A 20,405-nucleotide genomic window follows, 5' to 3' on the forward strand; every position below is an offset into this window, starting at 1 on the left:
TTCTTTTGAACGTTGGGTAAACGAATTTGGAAATGGGTCGTATGAATACTCAATTTTCTTGTAATCTCGTGTTTAAGAACTTTGGTCTTGACGGAATTTGCATTTGACTTACGGTTTTAATTATTATCGAAACGAGTCAAAACCGACTCGTAAAATCCCGACTCAAACCCGACTCCCTCCTTTCCTTTCTCCCTTTCACGCGTCACTCCCCCTTCCCCCTTCAATTTTTCTGATTTTTCTATTCTCCATCTTCTTCAACATTCTAAAACCTTCCAAACACCATTTTCATATACATTTCAAGCTAAAAATCGACACAACTCCCTCATTTCTACTCGGATTTTCACGAAATTTACCTTTCCGGAATCCTCTCGTCGAGATCTACCTCCTGGTATATTTTAATTTCAGTTTTCTTGAAGTTGTTTTAAGACGATTTTTGGGTATAATTTCGGTTTTGGTGATTTTTATTGTGTTTTTGTTGTTTTTAATAGGTGAAGATTATGAGGATGATGTGGGGGACTCCTATATAGTAGAGGATGATGGGTAGCTACTGTTTTTAGGGTTTTCTCAAGGGTTATTTTGCCTTTTTCTAGCTTAAGGTAACATATTTCGAGTTACTCGACGAAAGATCGTCACATGCTTTGTTGTTTTTGTATGTTTGGTGATTTTTGTTTGAGTAGTAGTTTTCACATGTTAAAATTTGTTGCATGCATGTTTAATTTATGCCTTTTGTTAGTTTAAATTAACAAAGTTGAATTGGGAACGATTAATTAGTGTTCAGACGGTCTTTTACTAAACAAAAATGGAAAAAATGGTGGTGTAAGGGTGACGGCCAGCAGCCGGCAGGCCCACGGCAGCCCACGGCCGGCCTTGGGGTTGGCCCGGGTTGGTCCGTGTTTGTTTCGCGGTTTTTCGTACAATATTGGTCATTTTAGGTTGATTAATGTTATAATTAATATAAGTAACAAATGGGTAGTATTTTGAATTGAATCATACTAGTAATAAAAATTATGTTAATGGTAAAATTGTGCTTATATTAATAGTTATCACATGTTAGGATAGTTTACAAAATGAAATTGTAATTAATAGGCTCAAAATGAATTTTATAGCGATAATTGTAATGTTTTGTTGATTGTGCCGAAAACGAGCCTTAGTCCCTTTGATGATGCGATGTCGATTAATTGAGTGATTGGTCACCAATTTTTGACCCGCACTGCCGCAGGTGGGGTTGCGGGTAAAAATTCGGTTGAATGATTTAGATAATCGGCCTTTTTCTTGTTTTAGGCCATTTATCAAGCTTTAGTTCACATGTATAGCTTATTGAATTTAATAGTGTCTTGTATTGTAGAAATGGCCCTAGTTTCCCCTAAAGCCTTTAATATTGTTAAAATTGCTAGAATTAGAAATTAATATTGAGGATACTGTTGGATTTGTATGCTGAATAGACATTTATATAGCCTTTCACATGATAGAATGTTAGCATTTAGGTTGGTAAGTTGGACTTTTTGCCCTCTTATGGTTAAGTGGGTGTCTTAATTGACTTGTGTGGTGAGTCTTGTGTGGTGTGGGCTAAAGTATTCAAGCTGGGACTAGCTGGGACTAGGTCCTAGGTGAGTATTTCGGCCTTCATCATAGATAGGTCTTTATAGTCTTTGACGAGTATATGTTCACTGCTTGATAGCCTTTGTGTTCCTGACTAGTGGATTTATATCCAAGTTGGGGCATGACCTCGATTTATTTTTTGATAGTAAGTGGTCAGCTTAAGTACTAGCCAACCCTTTGGTGGACTCCTTAGGGTACTCACTTCACTTTGTTTTAAAAAAAAGTTGTGGGTCTTGGGTGCGGTGGTGTGTATCCGCATGTCTAGGTCTGCGCAGATTTTAGGCTAGGGTTGTGTTGTCTCTTGGCCATGTTTTATTAATATTAACCGCTGAGCCAAGATACCGGTTCGATTACCTTCCCTACCTCGTGGTATAGACTCGAGTTACAAAGTGACTATTGACCGTACTAAGAACTTATGCCTGTCTTTGATATATTGCCCTTTCTTGTATGGTGATTTTATGAACTGTAATAGGTGAGATGTAAGCCGGTTACAGTTGATAAAGTTTGGATTACTATTTGAATTATATGATTCACATGATAGTTTAGTTTGGTCAGTTTAGGGGTCATAGGTTAGATTATATGAAAATTTCATTGTTTATAGTGTTGTTTACATGTTACATTACATGTTACATTAATTTTGACGATTCGTGGCTGGGAGGACTCGAAGTTACTCCCCACTGAATTGTGGCTTTCGTGTTTGTATAAAATGCGATTGACAGGTTGTTGATGCTTTGTCGGGGTCACAGACGAGCTAGTGAGCAAGGAACCTTGGACCTAGTTTTGGCTATTCTATTAGTAAACCTTTTACCTTTTGGTTTTGTATATTATTCGAAGGGACATATGTCTCCCTTTTCTATTTTGGGTTTGTATCATTACATTTTCTTATAGATTAGCTTTGTCATGTAAATTAGTTCTATAGCATTGCAGGTTTTGGCACTCGCTTCTTGGGAACGTTGGGAATGTTGTGAATGGTTTAGTAAATTTTTTGAAATTACAGGTTTTTGGTTAGATGAACCAATTACAAACATATCCTGCCAGTTTTTCCGTAGAATTTACGTAAATAGTTAAGGCTAGTTTTAAGGGTGTCACATCACATGCCCCAGAAAAGCAACTTTCTCTAACCAGAACTCACACTTGGACAGCTTAGCATACAACTCATGCTCCCTCAAAGTTTGCAACACGATCCTCATATGCTCCTCATGCTCCTCCTTAGTCTTAGAATAGACTAAGATGTCATCGATAAATACCACCACAAACTGGTCCAAGAACTGTCTGAAGATTCTGTTCATCAAATCCATAAACACTACCGGTGCATTAGACAACCCAAACGGCATCACCACATACTCATAATGGCCATACCTCGACGTGAAAGCTGTCTTTGATATGTCCACCTCTCTAATCTTCACCTGATGGTACCCCGACCTCAAATCAATCTTAGAAAAGACTGATGCACCACTCAACTGATCAAACAGGTCATTTATCCTTGGCAAAGGATACTTGTTCTTCACCGTCACTCGGTTCAGCTCTCTGTAGTCTATGCACAACCTCAGACTCCCATCTTTCTTCTTCACAAAAAGAACTGGTGCTCCCCACGGCGATACACTAGGTCTAATGTATCCCTTCTCTATCCAATCATCCAACTGCTTTCTAAGCTCCTCCATCTCCTTAGGACCCATACGGTACGGTGCCTTAGAGATTGGCCCCGTCCCTGGTTTCAACTCTACTGTGAAATCTATCTCTCTTCCGCGGCAACCCCGAATCTCCTCCGAAACACATCCTCAAACTCTCCCACCACCGTATCCGATCAACTGTCGGACCCTCTATTCGGTCATCTCTCACATGGCACAAAATCAAAGGACATCCCTTCCTCGGATATGACTTCAAAGTAACAAATTAATCAACTTAACTTTGGGTTTGACTAGAAACCCACGATAAGACACACTAACGCCCTTAGGACCTCTTAAAGACACTTTCTTTTGATGACAGTCTATCTTAGCTTTATACTTTCCCAGCCAATCCATCCCAACTATCATCTCAAAACTGTCAAAAGGAAACTCTAGCAAGTCTACAGGGAAATCAACTTGCCCAACTAACGTAGGTACATCCCTATATAACCTCCCACAAGATACAGACTCACCCGAAGGTATAAAAACTTTCTCACTGACAGACTCATACACCCTTAAACCCAACCGTTTAACATGACTCGAAGATACAAACGACTGAAAAGCCCCCGAATCAAACAAAACAAAGGTATGAATACCATTAACAAGGAAAGTACTGGTGATAACGTGTGCATCCTCCTCACCGCTTTCTTCTCCATCATGAATAACTTTCCATCGGTCTTCTCGTCCACCTCCCCGGACAAGATCGGGCGATGTGGTCGGCTTAGCACCCGACCCTTGATTGTTGTTGTTGTTCGTTGGTGGTTTCGATAAGAATTACCGCCGTTGCGGTTGCCTCCACTGCAACTCGACTTCCCCGGTTTGGCCATGACCAGGGGTCTATTGCTCGCATAGCTCTGCGCAGGTCTTTGGAAAGATCCCGGTGCACTTGTGCACTCATGTCTCTTGTGGCCTACACCACCACAATATAGCAGTCACTCCCCAACTACCACTAACACTTCCACGGCCACGCCCAAAGGAAGCCCCAACACCGAACCCCCGACCCCGGAAGAAAACCCCTTAGACTGATTGTGGTTGCCTTTCTTGTGATTAGATTAGCCACCACCCTCGCTCTCAGCCTTCCTTTTCTCACCACCTGACCTCTCCTGAGCCATCTCCACTAACCTCTCAGCTCTCCCAGCCCTCTCATAAGCTTCCTTGACATCAGTAAGGATTCCCACGGGTAACTTATCCTTAATCTTAGGGGTCAACCCCCTCTCAAACCTCAACGCCAGATTCTCCTCACTCAAACCCATATCCTCGATACCTAGACTTCTCATTGAACTTCCCGTAGTACTCGGCCACGTACATCTCAAATGGTCATCTTAAAATTGTCAAACTCCTCTCTCAACTTACTCCTCAAATGCTCCGCACGAACTCCTTTCTCACAAATTTACGAAACTCCTCCCAAGGTATAGCAGGTAAACCTTGGTTTGTATATATCTCCTTAGCACTCACTTTCACCGTATCCCACCACTTGCCACCGCCTCCCTCGGATAGAATGCACTGTTCCACTCTCATCTCATCGGACAAAGAACCAAATCTAGTATGTTCTCCATCTCTCTAAGCCAACTATCAAGAAGGTTAGGCTCCCCAACTCCCTTATACTCTTTCGGGTTAAACCTCGCTATATAGAGGCTGATTTTAGAATGATCAACCTCCTTCTCCTTATCCTTATCCTTATCTTTCCCCACAGTCTTTAAAGCCTCAGTGAGAGCATCCTGATGCTCCAACATCTTAACTATGTCATCTATGTTCATAAGCTCAGCTCTCGCATACAAAGCAGTCTTCTTGGGCGGCATCTTGAAACTATCATAGAAAAAGGGGTGGATATAAACATACGCACCAAAACCTCAAAACAAGAAAACACGCTGCCCAGACCCCTACTCGATCGAGTTCCCAAACATACTCGATCGAGTAACGGGCTACTCGATCGAGTGCCCACCATACTCGATCGAGTGCCCCAACATCAGACCCCTAACAGACCTTCTGATCTCTAACATACTCGACCGAGTAGCGATCGAGTGACCCCCTACTCGATCGAGTGCCCGAGGTACTCGATCGAGTGCCCAAAAACACGATTCTGGACTCAAAATCGTCAAAAACCCACCCGATCAAGTCAGTCCCACTCGATCGAGTCATGCTAACTCAGAAACGCTACCCGCATGCTATAGCATATGCTAACATGCTAAAACTTTATAAAACCAACGTTATAACATAACTAAACATATAATGCTACGCATCTTTTCATACGATTCATGAAATCATTATATTAGGTTATTAAACGCCACATTGTAAACACCCAACATGTTTTCATTCCAACATCAATTCTACATATATCATCAACCTTTCTTTCGCATTCTCAACTTTCTACTTCAAACATCCAACAATTACACACACTTCATCACATTCTTACACAAGCTAACCAAACACCACATACGACCTTGACATACATCCCCCATGTGACCGGTTCAAAATTGTAGGGCAAGTTCGCGACTTTAGGACGTTTCCCAAGCCTTTGCATTAGCTCCTACAACTTTTACCCCGGGTTCATTTTAATTGACTCCCTATGTTCATTAGGTTCATTGGTTACAGGTTTCAGGATCGTCGCTCTGATACCATTTGTAACACCCCCATACTCCAAGTGCCTTACCAGGACCACTCAGGTATGAAGATATTACCATCTCGGTTACCCGAGGCAATGATAATCAAATAAACAATGAAGAAACAACGTTTAAATATAAATACTTAGTGAAGAGTTACAATTCTCAAAACCAAACCAAAAGTGTAATACATGTTCTCAAACTAATCATTTCTCGTTCTAACTGAAATGTAAAGAAACTACTAAGCTACAAATGGAAGACTCCTATCATCATGTCGTGGCAATCCCTATCCCAAGATTTCATCTCATACCGCTCAATATCTGCTCACCATCCCCGAATGGATCACCGCAGGTTTACAAAACAACAACCGGGGTCAGTACTAATCACACAACTCAATATATATGAACAATAAGATAAACAGACAGCTTAACTGTCACACGCACAACCACACTAATTCCAATCATCTCAATCACTGACTGTCCACTGGACCAGCCCTGCCAGTGGGGACCGCAGCCGTACCCACCAAATCCCCGCTCCACATAATGAGCGATAACCCTGTCCATTAATGTGCACATCCCTTTTGTGGCGGGTTTCACAGAAGGCGAAACTAGGGCGTGAAGCCACTCCTGCAAGTGACCCCACTCAGCCGAGGACACGCCTCGAGAACCATAGACAACAATCACAATCACAATCACAATCACAATCGTCACAACACAATTACTATATCAAACAATCAATCTCAACACATCAACAATCATCCCATTATGGGACTAATACTGAGTAGGAAATCCTACCCGAAAGCACACAATCGACGGTCTCTCATGCTTTGTATCAAAAAGCTTCCTCTATGAAACCTCCTCCTATCATACAACATACAAATGCTACCAAATCACATACTACTCAAAAACTCCCAAATTCCTATATTAGGGTTTAACCAAATCAAAGGAAAGACAACAAAAAGGGTACATAGATCTTACCCTCGACGCAAGGATCTCAACGGTATAACCGACGATGAGAACCGACCTTCCAAACTCCGGGAATTGCTAACAATGCGATTAGGATTAAGAACGTACTTGCTTTCTCTCTTAAACAGTAAATTAGGTTTTGCAAAAGTGTTTAGAATAATGACGACGAAGGTTATATATCTTAATCGCATAATTAACAAAACCCGAGAAAACTCCCCGTAAACCGGCTACTCGATCGAGTACCCAAGGTACTCGATCGAGTACCCCCTTACTCGATCGAGTATCCCAACTACTCGATCGAGTACCCAACAGGTCAGAAACTTTTCTAAAACGCAACTTACCCTTACTCGACAGAGTAAGGCCTACTTGATAGACTACCCAAAGACTCGTAAATACGGAGTATTACAGTCTCGTTTGTTTATGTGTCTACCGTGATCCCTTATGGTGAGCAGTCTGTCTTAACAGGTGTTGATATGGTTGATATCTGGAGTTCGGGCAGGGATGAGTCTTCACGAGATTTGATAGTTATAGCGAGTAGTCTTTGAGTTGTATCTTTATATCATCAGTTGGTTTTAAATCACTTGTAAAGTAACATAATAGTTGTTTTATCGACATTTGATTATTACTTCCTCGGGCAACCGAGATGGTAACGCCCTTATATGATAAGGAAGGCCTAGTTAAGGCTCCTCTGAATATGGGGGTGTTACACTCTCCCTCGCCCCAAATGTTTCCACCCACTAACCGCCCTCCAGCCGCCCCACCAACTGATCGGCGACAGTGAACGAGGAAGGTCGACGACGACGGAGCATTATTCCGAGTAAGGTCAACGATGGAGAAGAGAGAAGACGTTCGTGGGTCGACGCCTCGACGACGTTCATGTGTCGACACAGGGCTAGAGTCGCCCGCGTGGGTAGGGTGGTCGGCACTGGGTTAGGGGTTCGAGGCTGGGGAAGGGTAGCCGGTGCAAGGGGGAGGCTGGCCAAGGGGTGTCGGGCCCGGGGGTGGAGGTGTAATTGGGTATTTTTTTTAATAATTTTTTTATTTTTCTGTATTGTTTTTAAGATAAAGGGCAATAATGGAAAAACCGGAAAAAAATGTGTAGATATAGCAAAATAGTGTGTAGTATTTGGCAATTACGTTGACAGAAGAAGCATTTCCACACCATATTCAGGCCATATTTAATCACAAATATTATACGAATTAATAATTTCCTCCCCGTTAAGGTTGAATTCTATATCTTTATGGTATCTAGTTTCATACAATTACGATCAAACTTCGAGTCGGATCACTTCCGAGAAAAACTTGATCACTCACCTATGACCTATCCACCGTCCATCCATTAATCAAACAATTCGCAAGGGTTTTAGAAAACAACTCTGGAGGGTTTTAACTTCCTAAAACTCAAAACCTCGCAAACTCAATTCATTTTCATATCAACAACAATGGCGGCCTCAAACTCACTAAAATCGATATCATCACGACTATGTCGATCTCTCTTCTCAACCCACAAACCCATTTCTTCATACAATCACATTTCTAAATCCTTCTTCTCTACTGAACCTTCATCTCCCGAGTTAACCTCCGATTTGAACTTCGACTCGGAACAACAACCCACTGAGTCACCCGTTGATAACTCGGCTGAGTTGGGATCCATGCCGTTTCCGTTGCCTTCTCCTGATAAAAGGGCCAGTGACATGACAAGGACTTCTCTTGAAGATGGATTAGATGTTGGCGTTTACAAGGTTGTAACTTTTTTGATGTTTTGGTATTTTATTGAAGTGATTTTGATTAAATGTGAAGGAATTTAATTTCTTGATTGCTGATTTATATTGGGTTTTTGGTTTGATTGCCTGAATTTGAAAGTATTGTGGATTTTCTAGGTTTCATTTGACTATATACTCGTAAATTTGTATCGGGTTTTGGCTTGATAGCCTAGTTTGAAAGTATTGTGTATTTTCTCGGTTTCATTTGATTGTATACCCGAAAATTTACATTGGGGTTTTTGGTTTGATAGCTTAATTTCGAAAGTATTGTGTATTTCCTCGGTTTCATTAGGTTTTTGGTATACCTGCAAACTTATACGGAGTATTAGGTTTTTGGTTAATAGCCTAAATTTCGAATTATGATTGTATACGGTTTTCAAAATCGCCCTCATTTATACAATCAAAATTCAAATGGAACCACTATGTTTTTTGTGTGCACTTGCTGTAGTCCATTTCCTAGAAGGAAACAATTTAAGATTAGATGAGAAGAAGTGATGTAAAACTAACTCGATTTTTATGAAAGTTTTGAAACAAATAACTTTCATTATCTTCTAATGATCCCGCATCAAGAAGGAACAAAATTTAGGGATTTTGTTGAAAACAAATGCGTGGGTTACTTGTGAAATTAGGTATTTCGCATTGATGTTAGGTTAATTGGATGTGTCTTTGGTTTTCATTTAGTTGTGAAATTGGGTGTTTTGGGTCACTTGTATAATTGTGTTCGAGTAACTGTGGTATGTGGATATGGGTGATTTTATTCCTTGTGATTACTCTGGAGGTGAAATTTTAGGATTAAGTAGCGCAAGCCGCAAGGTATATGAAAAGTTTGTGCTTGTTAGTTTAAGGCTTCCTATTTTTGAACTCACTAAGTCCCTGCAGCAGTTACACCGACGTCTTCTGTGATCACATGATTAAAGATTAGAACTTTTGTTTGATAGGTTGAACCTTACATTTGCTTTTAATAAACTCAAGCGATAATCTTAATGTGAAATGAATGTTTGGTGTTATAATTATTTGAATTGTTGACTGACTATTAATTATTGAAAATAGGCTATAATTGTGGGTCAAGTAGGGCAGAACCCAATGCAAAAAAAGCTGAAGAATGGGATGACTTTGACACTGACCACAGTAGGAACAGGTGGGATAAGGAACGAGCGGATTCCATTTCCTAGTGAAGAGCCAAGGGAATATGCTGATCGCTGTAATGTCCAGTGGCATCGGGTTACTGTTTACCCTGATCGGTTGGGGTCTATGATTATGAAGCATGCTCAACCAGGGTAATCTCTTTTTACAGTACCTGTTTATACTTGGTTTAATCAACATATCAATGATCTTTTTTGGTGCATCGTCTTTTGTGATAAGCTTTTGGTTACCTTGTACTTCGTATAACATATTTTGTCTGTCATGTGAGAGAGGTGAAATTTTTTATTCTGATGTGAAAGAAGGGATATAAGAAGCAAACCAGGATGCAATATGAATATGTGTGCATGATTATCTGTTGTACATTGTTCGATCAGCAATTGACAATGACGACACCGACTAGAATATCATGTTGTGAATGAGTTTGGGAGATTCGTTATCATCCGGTTTTACTAACCAGTAACCACCTTAGACGAAGAAGATGTGGAATAATTATGACAAAACAAAGAGTGACTTAAGAGCATGAAGGTGTGGATTGATCAGGTATGTGAGGCTAATACATTTTAGTTGGGTTTAACCCTTTAGCCTTGGCAACTTAAGGCTGAGGCTGTGATTTGATGGGTCTTGAGGTTCAATGAGTATGCTTTTGCTACGTGTCTATTCTCTACACTTAAACCCAACATTGTCCTCAATGTCCAAAGTGATAGGAAAACTAGGGCTTCAACATTCGTAAACATAAACGTGAAAATGTATCAGATAAATAAGAGACTTGAGCCACTTAGCTGTTTCATGTTCAGTAGTCCACAAGTCAAGCTCAAATACGCTATATTTAACACGAGAGACATCACACAATACTAAAAATATACGGAGTATAATTAACTAGTAAAAATAGGTATGAGTATTCTTTTATCTGCTTTTCTTGGTGTTGCACTCTAGATAGTTTGGATGCTGACATTATAATTTCCTTTTAGGTTTCTGATGTATTCTACTAAATGCTACTCATATTGTCTGATTGTATAAGCTGTCCCATTGAAATTTATTCTTGCTTGGTCCTTGTGCGGTTGCCTCCAGTAGAATGTTTGACTCCTTGTTCTTACTGCAGTACGTTGCTGTATTTGGAGGGGAATCTAGAGACAAAAATTTTCACTGATCCAGTAACTGGTCTTGTCCGACGTATAAGGGAAATTGCCATACGACGAAACGGTATGTTCTAAACCATCTGATGTTTTTCTTTAGATGTTTGTGCTTCAGTTCATATCATGCATTTTCAGTGGTGGGCTGGTGGCTACTGCTTGCCTTCCGTATCTGTCCTTTGGTCACCAGAGGCGGAGCTATAAGGGTAGCACTTAGTACGCCTAATTAATACTCCCTCCGTCCCGGTCAATTGTTGTCCTTTGATTTTGGCACAAAGACCAAGGAAAGAGGGAGGGGTCAATTACAAAATGACAAGTGGAACAAATTGAGTGTGAATGATCAAATTCCTCATCAAGTTCATTCTTAAAATAGAAAGGACAACAATTGACTGAGACACCCCAATATGGAAAAGGACAACAAATGACCGGGACAGAGGGAGTAAATAATAATTAAGCCGGGTCCGTTTGGTACCCCAAATAACTCTTCAACTTGATGAATACAATTGGAAGCTCCAAAACTCAGCGAGTCAACCCTTATCTCTTTAGCTAAGTAGTTAGCGCGACATGATTCCTTTTACAAGGTAGCCCTCAAATCCAACTGAGATAATTTCTTTTACAGATTTTAATTTAGCAGTTAGCTGACTTGAACAAGCAAGCATGAGAACTAGTGGCCAACCCATATGATGGATAGAGTTCATTTCTTAAATGGTTTGATAGCATGATCGGGCATCATATTAATTAGAGACCATCTTATAGGAGACTAAAAGTTCCGATAAATACAGAGTACTTTTAAAAAAAAAAAAAAAAAATTGGTTATCACAATAAGTTTGGCTAAATATATACGAAGTACAACTAAAATTTGTCGGTGGATATTAATTGTTAAACTTTAATTCAAATAATAGCATGATATTTTAAGAAAACTACTGTATTTTCATATCATTATTCATTAGTAGTGAGTTAGAAAGACGTGTCAATTCTTTGTTTAAATTTGAATCCTTATTGCCGAATCTTAGTTCTGTCAGGGGGTCATCCAGAACAAAATGGGTAAGTGTATGGAACTATTTGTTTGTAAATGAAAACTGTAGTTACTTTATAAAAATAGATATGTTTGCAAGTGGCTATCGGGTAAGAACTCTTGACTATTTGGAAATCAGTGAATCTCATGTAGGAGACGGAACCAATTACTTTTATATACCTCTTTTAATTGTACGGTTAATGGATTAGCCATCCATGCGAGATCGTTTTGTACGACAACGTCATTTACGATTAATGCTTTTGGTTGCATTGATTTATGATCTCTAACACCATTTTATAATGCTTTTGTTATCAATATCTTTGTTGATATATATTTCGCTACCCCAAATCTGAATTGCTGGCTTCACTCCTGGTTGTTGTAGGCCGTATTGTATTTCTGGGAAATAGCGGTGATTTCACTCAACCAACTCCAAATGAACTCAGAGGAGCTGGGTATTTCTGAGACCTGAGGGAAGCAGCTATTACTGGTGAATGGAGTTCACTTATTAAAGCACCTTCCAACAGTAAAACTTGAAAGACGATGATCAACCCCATCTGCAATTGTCTAGATCGTGTATTCTCATGAAAACTTTGAACATTGCTACTCTGTATAATTTTCTTCTGAGAAGTATTTTGAATGCAGGAGTCCTTTTCTAGATGTACAGCTCGCTCTTGCTTTAACTGTTTTATTTTGGCATTCTTTGATAAGGCGAGTCTTCAACTTTGTATCCTGTGAATCTTTCTTCAGAAAAATTAAGCGAATATCGCAATAATGCCACAGATGTGACTGAAGATCTTTGCAAAGGACAATACTACCCCTAACTCAAATCAATACAGCCATAGATACTAGAATTTGCAACTACTTGAGGTCATTACAATATGATGATGATCTTTCCAACTCTATTACATTAAAAATAATTCCCCATTGCCGTGTTTAACTCAGAAAGTTTATCGCGGATAAAAAGACCTGAAAGTAGCATCAATTTCCTCAATCTAAAGTCGAAAGTGACGTACAAAATTTGGCCAACCAAGAACAATGCTAAAAAGAGACTCATCTCTCATTCTTGATCACAGCATACATATTTGTATGATATAAGATACAAGTCATACAGCTGTAAACTGATATGGTCGTATGGACGTCCAAAAACAGAAACTGTTTACCAAAAAATCAATTTGGACGCGCAAATATTTGATTTAAGTAAATGCAAGTATTATATGCGGAAACAACGTATTTCCAGCAACTATTAGCAGCATCCTCCAATCAATTCACGTTCTTCATCAGAGCAGATTTCTGTCTTTTGGCTGGCGGAGACTCAAAGAGCTTTCGAATAGATGTAATAGGATCATCAACCTGTAAATACAGACACGGCACGATAATGGATGATAAGTGGTTAACAAGGATCCTTACAATACAGATTACAGATAAAATCTCTTATGAATTAATGAAAATCTTTAGTTAATTTTGGAATTTTCTTCTGCGTAGATATATAATGGATCACAGATAAAACAGAAAACAAAAAGATTTTATTCTCCAACCAAAGCTTCCAAAAGGAATATAATTGTTGGTCAACATTATCTGAAAACTAAGTGCTTGCTCGGATTGTGAGTAATTGTTATGGGGCTAATGGACGGGAAAAAAAGGAAAGTTGGAGAAAAGAGAGGGTAATAAAGAGAGAACGGTAATCCATTTTCCCTGTACGATAATACATTGTCCGTCCTTCACCACCTCGTCATCTTCCCTTTACCACCATCATTTACCTCCTTTTCTCCTTTGTTTTGGTCTCCAATACCCCTCTTAACAATTATCCAAAACACAAGCAAGAGATACAAGTTAACAGTGTCAGAGCGAATTTTCACTTTAAACAGAAGTCTGAAAGAGCATCCTGTTCAAACTTTATAGGTTAATACTTACCCTGATAAACGATGGAGACAAAGGAGAACCCTGATTATCTGGAAGTGAGAACACTTTTTCCTTCTGTAGAGCCGACAAAGTTTGTAGCCATCCAGGAGCTGTGGTGTTAGTGGATGTACCCCACGGACAAAAGTGTCTATGCTGCCGAACTGGGTGAAATTCCATCATTCTATCAGCACAATGCCTCCTTAGATCCTTATCTGAGCATAGATGATCATTTACATGTTAAGAGAGTATCATTTTCATGCTCATACTATAGTTTATCAAAATGAGGCGTGACAATACAGCACCAAATTTCTTACAAAGTGGAAGGGGCCTGAAGTCCTGAACCACTACTCAGGCACGGTGCCCCAGCTAACAGATAAACTAGGCCACTCGATGGTTGCCATCCGTTAACCACCAAAATCGTATGGGACAAAAATGTCATGGAGGTAGTATATCATAAGGAATAATGTAAATATACTTTTTTAAAACTATATTCCAAACAAATCTGATTAGACATTAAGGTTAAAAACTAGAAACTCCATATAATTTAAGCAAGTTACTGATCAAATTCCTACAAGTTTGACCCTTGGGAAATATGGACTATACTTTTGGCCACGGGAGTATCAAATGAGAATAAACTAAGTTCAGATCCAAGTTCCACGAGCCTTTTAGTGTCTTCGAAACGCAACGATCAACAATACAGCTACATGCCCGTGGACTACGTTTAATACTACCAAGTTGTCACTTGTCAACCTTATTGAGAGGCTGGTTCTAAGGCGTGTTTTTAAAAAAAAAAAAAAAAAAAAGCAACAGTACTCCAACTACTCAGATATAATGAATATTTGCTTTTCAACATTCAAAATATTCCGCTCACTCGCAATCCAAGAAAGAAGCTGACTAGCCACTGGCTCATGTCAGCCCTTTCCTACAATTTCGGTGCATATGAAGAAAACATGTTTGTAAAACCCATTACCATCAGTTGTTACTTGCTATGTGAGTGCCCCAAGGCCTTTCTGTCATTTTGTAATTCTGTAAGGTGTATTAATCAAAACTATGAGTGTCCCCAAGCTCTGCGCAAGGATGGAAGGTACAAAAAAAACTTGGCAAGGGCCAGCGTCTTTAGCCTCGACACCTTTGGCGTTCAAGATGGTACTAGAGTGTACTGTAATGTCTGATCTCCACTAACAGAAAAAATACTACTGTACAGTGTTATACATTACCTTTTAATATGACACTATAAATGCAAGGTGAAACACCTACAAGTTGGCCCTGGAAATTAGACCTTACGGCCAAATAAGTCGGCTGCACTAATGAATTATCAGTTTATATCAATAAGAGCTCTTCATGCAGGCGATTTTACACAAATGTCAGGTGTTATACAACTTACAAATGAGAACACTGTACATTTAGAAATTGACAATTGGGGGGGGTACAGGCAAGCAATACTAAACTAAGTAAAATAGAGACAGTCCTGTGAGTAACTATGACTGATAAAATGCAGTCAAAAATACATCAGTACCTATGTCCAAAGAGGCAGCAACACCAAACTGTATAGGTGATGACTAGGTAAAAATACTCCTACATTTATTAACGTATTTTGTTTCAAGACTTGTGCATATAGATTACAAGAAAGACTAAGTCAATATCCTTTGTTTGGATACCAAAGTGGAGGTGGAGAGATTTTGAGGGGAGGGAAAATAAATCTCTCTATTTTCATCCTCCAAGCCAAAGGAAAGATTTGGAGGAAAAACTCCTCTCCCATTATCCCTTCCCTTCCCTTCCTTCCCCCTCCCTCCCTTTCCCTCCAATTTCTGTATCCAAGCAAGGCGTAAGGGTGTCTTTGGATTGGGGGATTTGGAGGGGAGGGGAGGGATGAGAAATCCTTCGTTTGGTTAGCAAAATGGAGGTGGAGGGATTTGGGGGCGAGGGAAATTGGATCCCTCCATTTCCCTCCTCGAGGCTCCAAGCCAAATAATTTCCCCTCCAACAAAGGAATGATTCGGAGAAAAAATCACCTCCTCAATTCTCCCTTCCCTTCCCTTCCCTCCCTTTCCCTCCTATTTTAGTATCCAAACAAGGCCTAAAATTCTGTGAACAATATTCTTGCAAAGGTAAAAAAGGGAGAGAACAGAAAATTTGAGACATTGTAATACAGGTATAATGGGAAATCTAGCATCTTTTTGCATTGGAAGGCTAAAACAAACTTTGTGAAAGAAAACACAGATTAAACATATATTTACACATGGAGAAACCAGAATTTAAGCTCACCTATAGTCGCAGAAGTAAAACCAGTTTTACATATGTCCTCAACTCCATCATCCTTTTGTCCATTGGTAGGAACATTTGATGTTTCCTGCCCGATCAACCATGTTATGACTAATTCAGTGAGGATTACTAGCATAACACCACAGAATGAGCCTTTTACTAGGAAAAAATTACCTTCGCCGATATTGTATCATCTATATGCATCAGCTGATCATTAGTAATATCATCACCAATTGTTGAAGTTAAACAACTTTGAACATCATTTGCATTTGATGTGTCATCATTATCGTGTGGATCTACACCAGACATACCAACATGTCAAAAATCAATTCGCCTATTAGAAAGTTTCTAAACTTACGGTATATCAGTTAGCTTTTATTAATACCTCTCCTCTCTTCATTGGGTAAGTTCTCGGTATTTCTGATTTCTGATGACAAGTAAGAAAATCTAGCTCTCACATTTCGACCAATAACAGGCAAAGAGATTGTCGCCTTGAAGTTCTGTTTCGCAGGTGGAGGACCACCAGCAATAGTCAGATTTAATGCAGGTGGACTTGATGTTGAAGTAGAATTTTTTGTCCCTGAAGGATCACTGCTTCCATTTCCGGAATGAGTAACAATTGCAGAGCTTTCGCTCTCATTAAGCTGTTCACCACCAAAATCTGAACTGCCAACAAATCTCACCATTTCTAGAGGCCGTGGAACTGTAACAAATGCCCAGAGTCCAACGCTTGCGCCACAAAGCTTGCAATCTAAGACAGTAGAACTTGGATCTTGATACGCACTCAAAGCCCCAGGATTTTCATTGTCCTTTGTGCTTTCATCAGAACCCGACACATATACACACAATTCATTCTTCTGCTCACCAGAAGCTTCATTTGACACACCAGTGAGATTATTATTGCTACCAGACAATTTATGTTTGTCACCACAATCGACGATGTACGGTAATAAACGAGGTTTCCATCCACACAAACTCAGTAGCCTATGTGCCTGTGCATCAGCATAAACTCCTGATTAATTAGAATTGTCGAAGAAAAAGAGAAGAGTCTATGTGTGGTGCGATGCTAACTACCCTAATGAATCAGCCTATGTTACTTTGACACTTCACTTTGGCTGCGTGTCGCATTTTTGACACCTCAACTTTCAAAACAACACGACACTAACAATTTATTTGTCCGAGAAACAACAAACTTTTTCGTCAAACAGGCGTGTCCATAGCTCGACACTCTGTCATGTCTGACAATTGCAGCCTAATCGAAGTGGGGCTAAAAAGCGTGAGAATTAATTACAGTTGGCAAGATTAAGGATAAACTCAGTGAAATACCCAGTTTTGAAGATAAGATTATTAATAAAACCTGATAATACGAGTCACCAGAGACTGCTTCCATATCAGTCCCAAAAGATTCTGTCCAAGTAGAGTCCTTGGGTCCTGTGCTACACTCCACTGCCACTGGCTGTTTGAGAAAATGTTCCAGCTGAGGATTTAGCATGCTCTCAATTGCTGAACTAGATATTAAAGGAAGAGCTGATAGTTGCAATAACGCAGATGAACGTTCTTTATACTCATCAACCAACAATGGCGCTGGCTTTGGGGGAAATAAAGCCAGACTTTCATCACAATCATTGTCAATCCATGGGCAAAGCGGCTTGTGTCCAGAATCCAACTGCAAGCTAAAGACTAAAGCTGCCTTTTCAACTACATGAAGCAAGAATAAAAGCAGAATAAATACATCACAATTTGTGAATATGTGCTTATGCTTACACATCCTCAGCTTTAACAGGAAAGAGGAAGCATAGCCAAGAAAGGTAAACATGCCTTGTTGCTGGTGCCAAGTGGAAGGAGTAGTGAATTGGAGACGTGCTCCACAAACTTCACAGGCTATTATGTCCATATCAACGTTAACCCAACCTCTCCGGGCACAACTTACAGCATCTACAGACTGTTAATATTGAAGGTCTTGCTTAGTATCTTCCACTCACCCCAGATCACCAATTTGTATAGCAGTATAAAAAAGATACTTGATCCAGAGAGTCAACAAAAAGAGAAAACCTCTACGTAAATGTATATCAAGCAACGAATGATAGTTCGCAATGATCAAGGGAAGAAAATAAAGCTAAAGACTGGTATGATACTTTTTAAAAATAAGTATAATTCAAATCTCTGAATCAGAAGAGTAGGCGAATAGCAGTCCCTTTATTTTATCTGGTTTACCCTTATTTTCTTTTTCTTGTTACAAGAAATTTTCAAATATGGGCTAATTAAGTGAAATGGAAAGAGTAGTTAAGAGACGCATCAGAAAGATTCTCAAGTGGTATAGTGTAATTATGCATATGTTTAACAAGCGGGTATGTTTAATTACATGAGCCAAATAATACAAGTCACAGAATCATCATGATGTTCAGTTGTTATCTAGCAGAGTCTTTCTTTCGATTATTCCTATTACAGCAAAATTCTGTGAAGTTACTTTCGTTAAAGCACATCCAAGAAGTAAAAGTGCAACAACAGACAGACAATCAAACCTTCGGTTTAGCAAACCATTTCATGGATTTGAATGTGGCTAACCTCCTCATGAGGTCTGCTCTATCCCATGGTCTACATGAAGGAGGTTGAGCTGGATTTGAATTTCCCTCGATTTTATCGCCTTTCAAATTCAACTCCATCGCTGCATATGGACGCTTGTGGCCTTGAACTTTGCGTAAACTGGATGAATTACCATCGAAACCAAACCATAAGAAAAGAACCAACTTTAGAACACTCACGATTCACAAACAATATTCATCAACTAGCTACTCCACACAACTATGCTATCGTATCAAGGATAAAGTTGCTGGAGATACAGAAAACACTCTGCCCAAATATCCAATCAATATACTTCTACCTCTCAAGTCATTTCCTTCTCATAAGTTTGTTTAAATTATGCGAGAGAAATTTTGAACAAACATGTGGAAATGAGTTAGAAAGGAGGAAGTATCTAATTTCACTATAAACTATCTTCCTATCCCACCTCGCGACTCCACTTTTCCTTGAGAACTGAGATCATGCTCAAACCAATAATTCAAAAAACCCTTCCGAAATCGCCACAACCTTCCAAGGCCATTACTCCATGACTACATGAGGCAGAGGAATCCATTACTCTAGCATCCACAATCCATTTCACTTTTTTTTGTTGCAAAAATACATCATCCTGATATTAATAAGCTAAAAATCCAAACTCGTAACACATTTAAAATCCAAAATTAAACAAAAAAAAACATGTTCTTTGCATTGGCAAGGGTATAGTAACTAGTAACCAAAAATTCAGCTCCATAATAGAAACCCAGTTCATATCTTATACTCAATACAAAAAACAATGGTGTCACCCAAAACAACTAAACCCCACCACCAACAACAACAAAAACAACAACATTACCCAAGTGCCTCGAAGGGTTCCCGCAAATTGCGGGATAAGGAGGATTGGATGTACACAGACTTACTCTTATACTAGCAACACAAAGAGGGTGTTCCCGAATGACCCAAGATGAAAATTGCATCGAGAACTGCATTGAATAGAAAGACTGATATTCACATTAAAAGGAAGCGCAGCTAGTTTAGTGACCCATTTTACATTATTTCATGGTAATCCAGAACTAAAGAATAACGAGTCTTTAATTCAATTAGAATTCGGAATGGAAAACAATTAAAACCCAGAAACCAAAATAAACAAAAGTACATAGCTTGATTTATACAACAGAAGAAATTGAAGAACAAGGGGTGTATTTATGAAACATGTACCTGGAAATAGAAGAATTTGATTTGGGGGAGTGGAAGAGTTTGTTCATGATTGTATGAAATCTCTTCTCTGGATCTTCTGCCATTGAATTTCTACTATACTGTATGATTTAGGGATTGTTACTGTTTGTTAATTCTCTGGGTTTTCGTTAATGGAAGAACATAGATTGTCCAAGAGAATATGGTGTTTTTGTGATGTTTTCAATTTTGTGAATTGTGAATTTTATGATTGTCTCATGAGGTTGGGACTTGGGGCCTGATCAAAAGCGGGCTTGGGCCGGACACGGGGCAGGCCAAACTGCTTAAAAAGTGTTTGGTAGACCTTATTTTATAGTCCGATTCTGCTAAGCGGGCCAGTTTCCATTGTCCATACCCGCTCAGTTCAAGAGAGTGAGCCGGCCCGTGGGCCTGACTAAAACCAAATATAGAAATTAGTGTTTCTATTAAAATATGAATTTGTTATCACTACATCCCACTGGAACTTAACAATTGTCTTTAAAAGCTTACCCGTAATAAAGTATACTAATCTTCAAACGATAAGGTTACTAGATTTTGGAGAAAAAAAAACACAAGTTTGGCAATGTTCTCCTACAA

At 39.3% G+C, this 20,405-nt stretch overlaps 2 protein-coding genes and 1 long non-coding RNA gene across 3 annotated transcripts; 2 read left to right on the top strand and 1 right to left on the bottom strand.

Moving 5' to 3' along the window:
- Nucleotides 1-261: 261 nt before the first annotated feature.
- On the top strand, nucleotides 262-2,371 carry LOC141656752 (uncharacterized). The gene is made up of 3 exons (XR_012548564.1): nucleotides 262-388; nucleotides 489-596; nucleotides 2,319-2,371. It is a non-coding gene; the product is annotated as an uncharacterized LOC141656752 (long non-coding RNA).
- A 5,733-nt stretch (nucleotides 2,372-8,104) lies between these two features.
- Nucleotides 8,105-12,688, top strand: LOC141601584 (single-stranded DNA-binding protein, mitochondrial). Its single transcript, XM_074421880.1, has 4 exons — nucleotides 8,105-8,570; nucleotides 9,642-9,868; nucleotides 10,834-10,934; nucleotides 12,262-12,688. The coding sequence occupies exons 1-4, from the start codon at nucleotides 8,271-8,273 to the stop codon at nucleotides 12,339-12,341; spliced, it is 708 nt and encodes a 235-aa protein (XP_074277981.1). The 5' UTR covers nucleotides 8,105-8,270; the 3' UTR covers nucleotides 12,342-12,688.
- LOC141601578 (uncharacterized) lies at nucleotides 12,587-20,029 on the bottom strand. Its single transcript, XM_074421874.1, has 9 exons — nucleotides 19,815-20,029; nucleotides 18,563-18,743; nucleotides 17,859-17,982; nucleotides 17,398-17,738; nucleotides 16,426-17,032; nucleotides 16,215-16,336; nucleotides 16,044-16,128; nucleotides 13,791-13,990; nucleotides 12,587-13,229 (listed from the first exon to the last, which is right to left on the bottom strand). The coding sequence occupies exons 1-9, from the start codon at nucleotides 19,895-19,897 to the stop codon at nucleotides 13,140-13,142; spliced, it is 1,833 nt and encodes a 610-aa protein (XP_074277975.1). The 5' UTR covers nucleotides 19,898-20,029; the 3' UTR covers nucleotides 12,587-13,139.
- Nucleotides 20,030-20,405: the final 376 nt, after the last annotated feature.

Source organism: Silene latifolia, chromosome 1 (genome assembly GCF_048544455.1).
Source record: "Silene latifolia isolate original U9 population chromosome 1, ASM4854445v1, whole genome shotgun sequence".
Classification (NCBI taxonomy): domain Eukaryota; kingdom Viridiplantae; phylum Streptophyta; class Magnoliopsida; order Caryophyllales; family Caryophyllaceae; genus Silene; species Silene latifolia.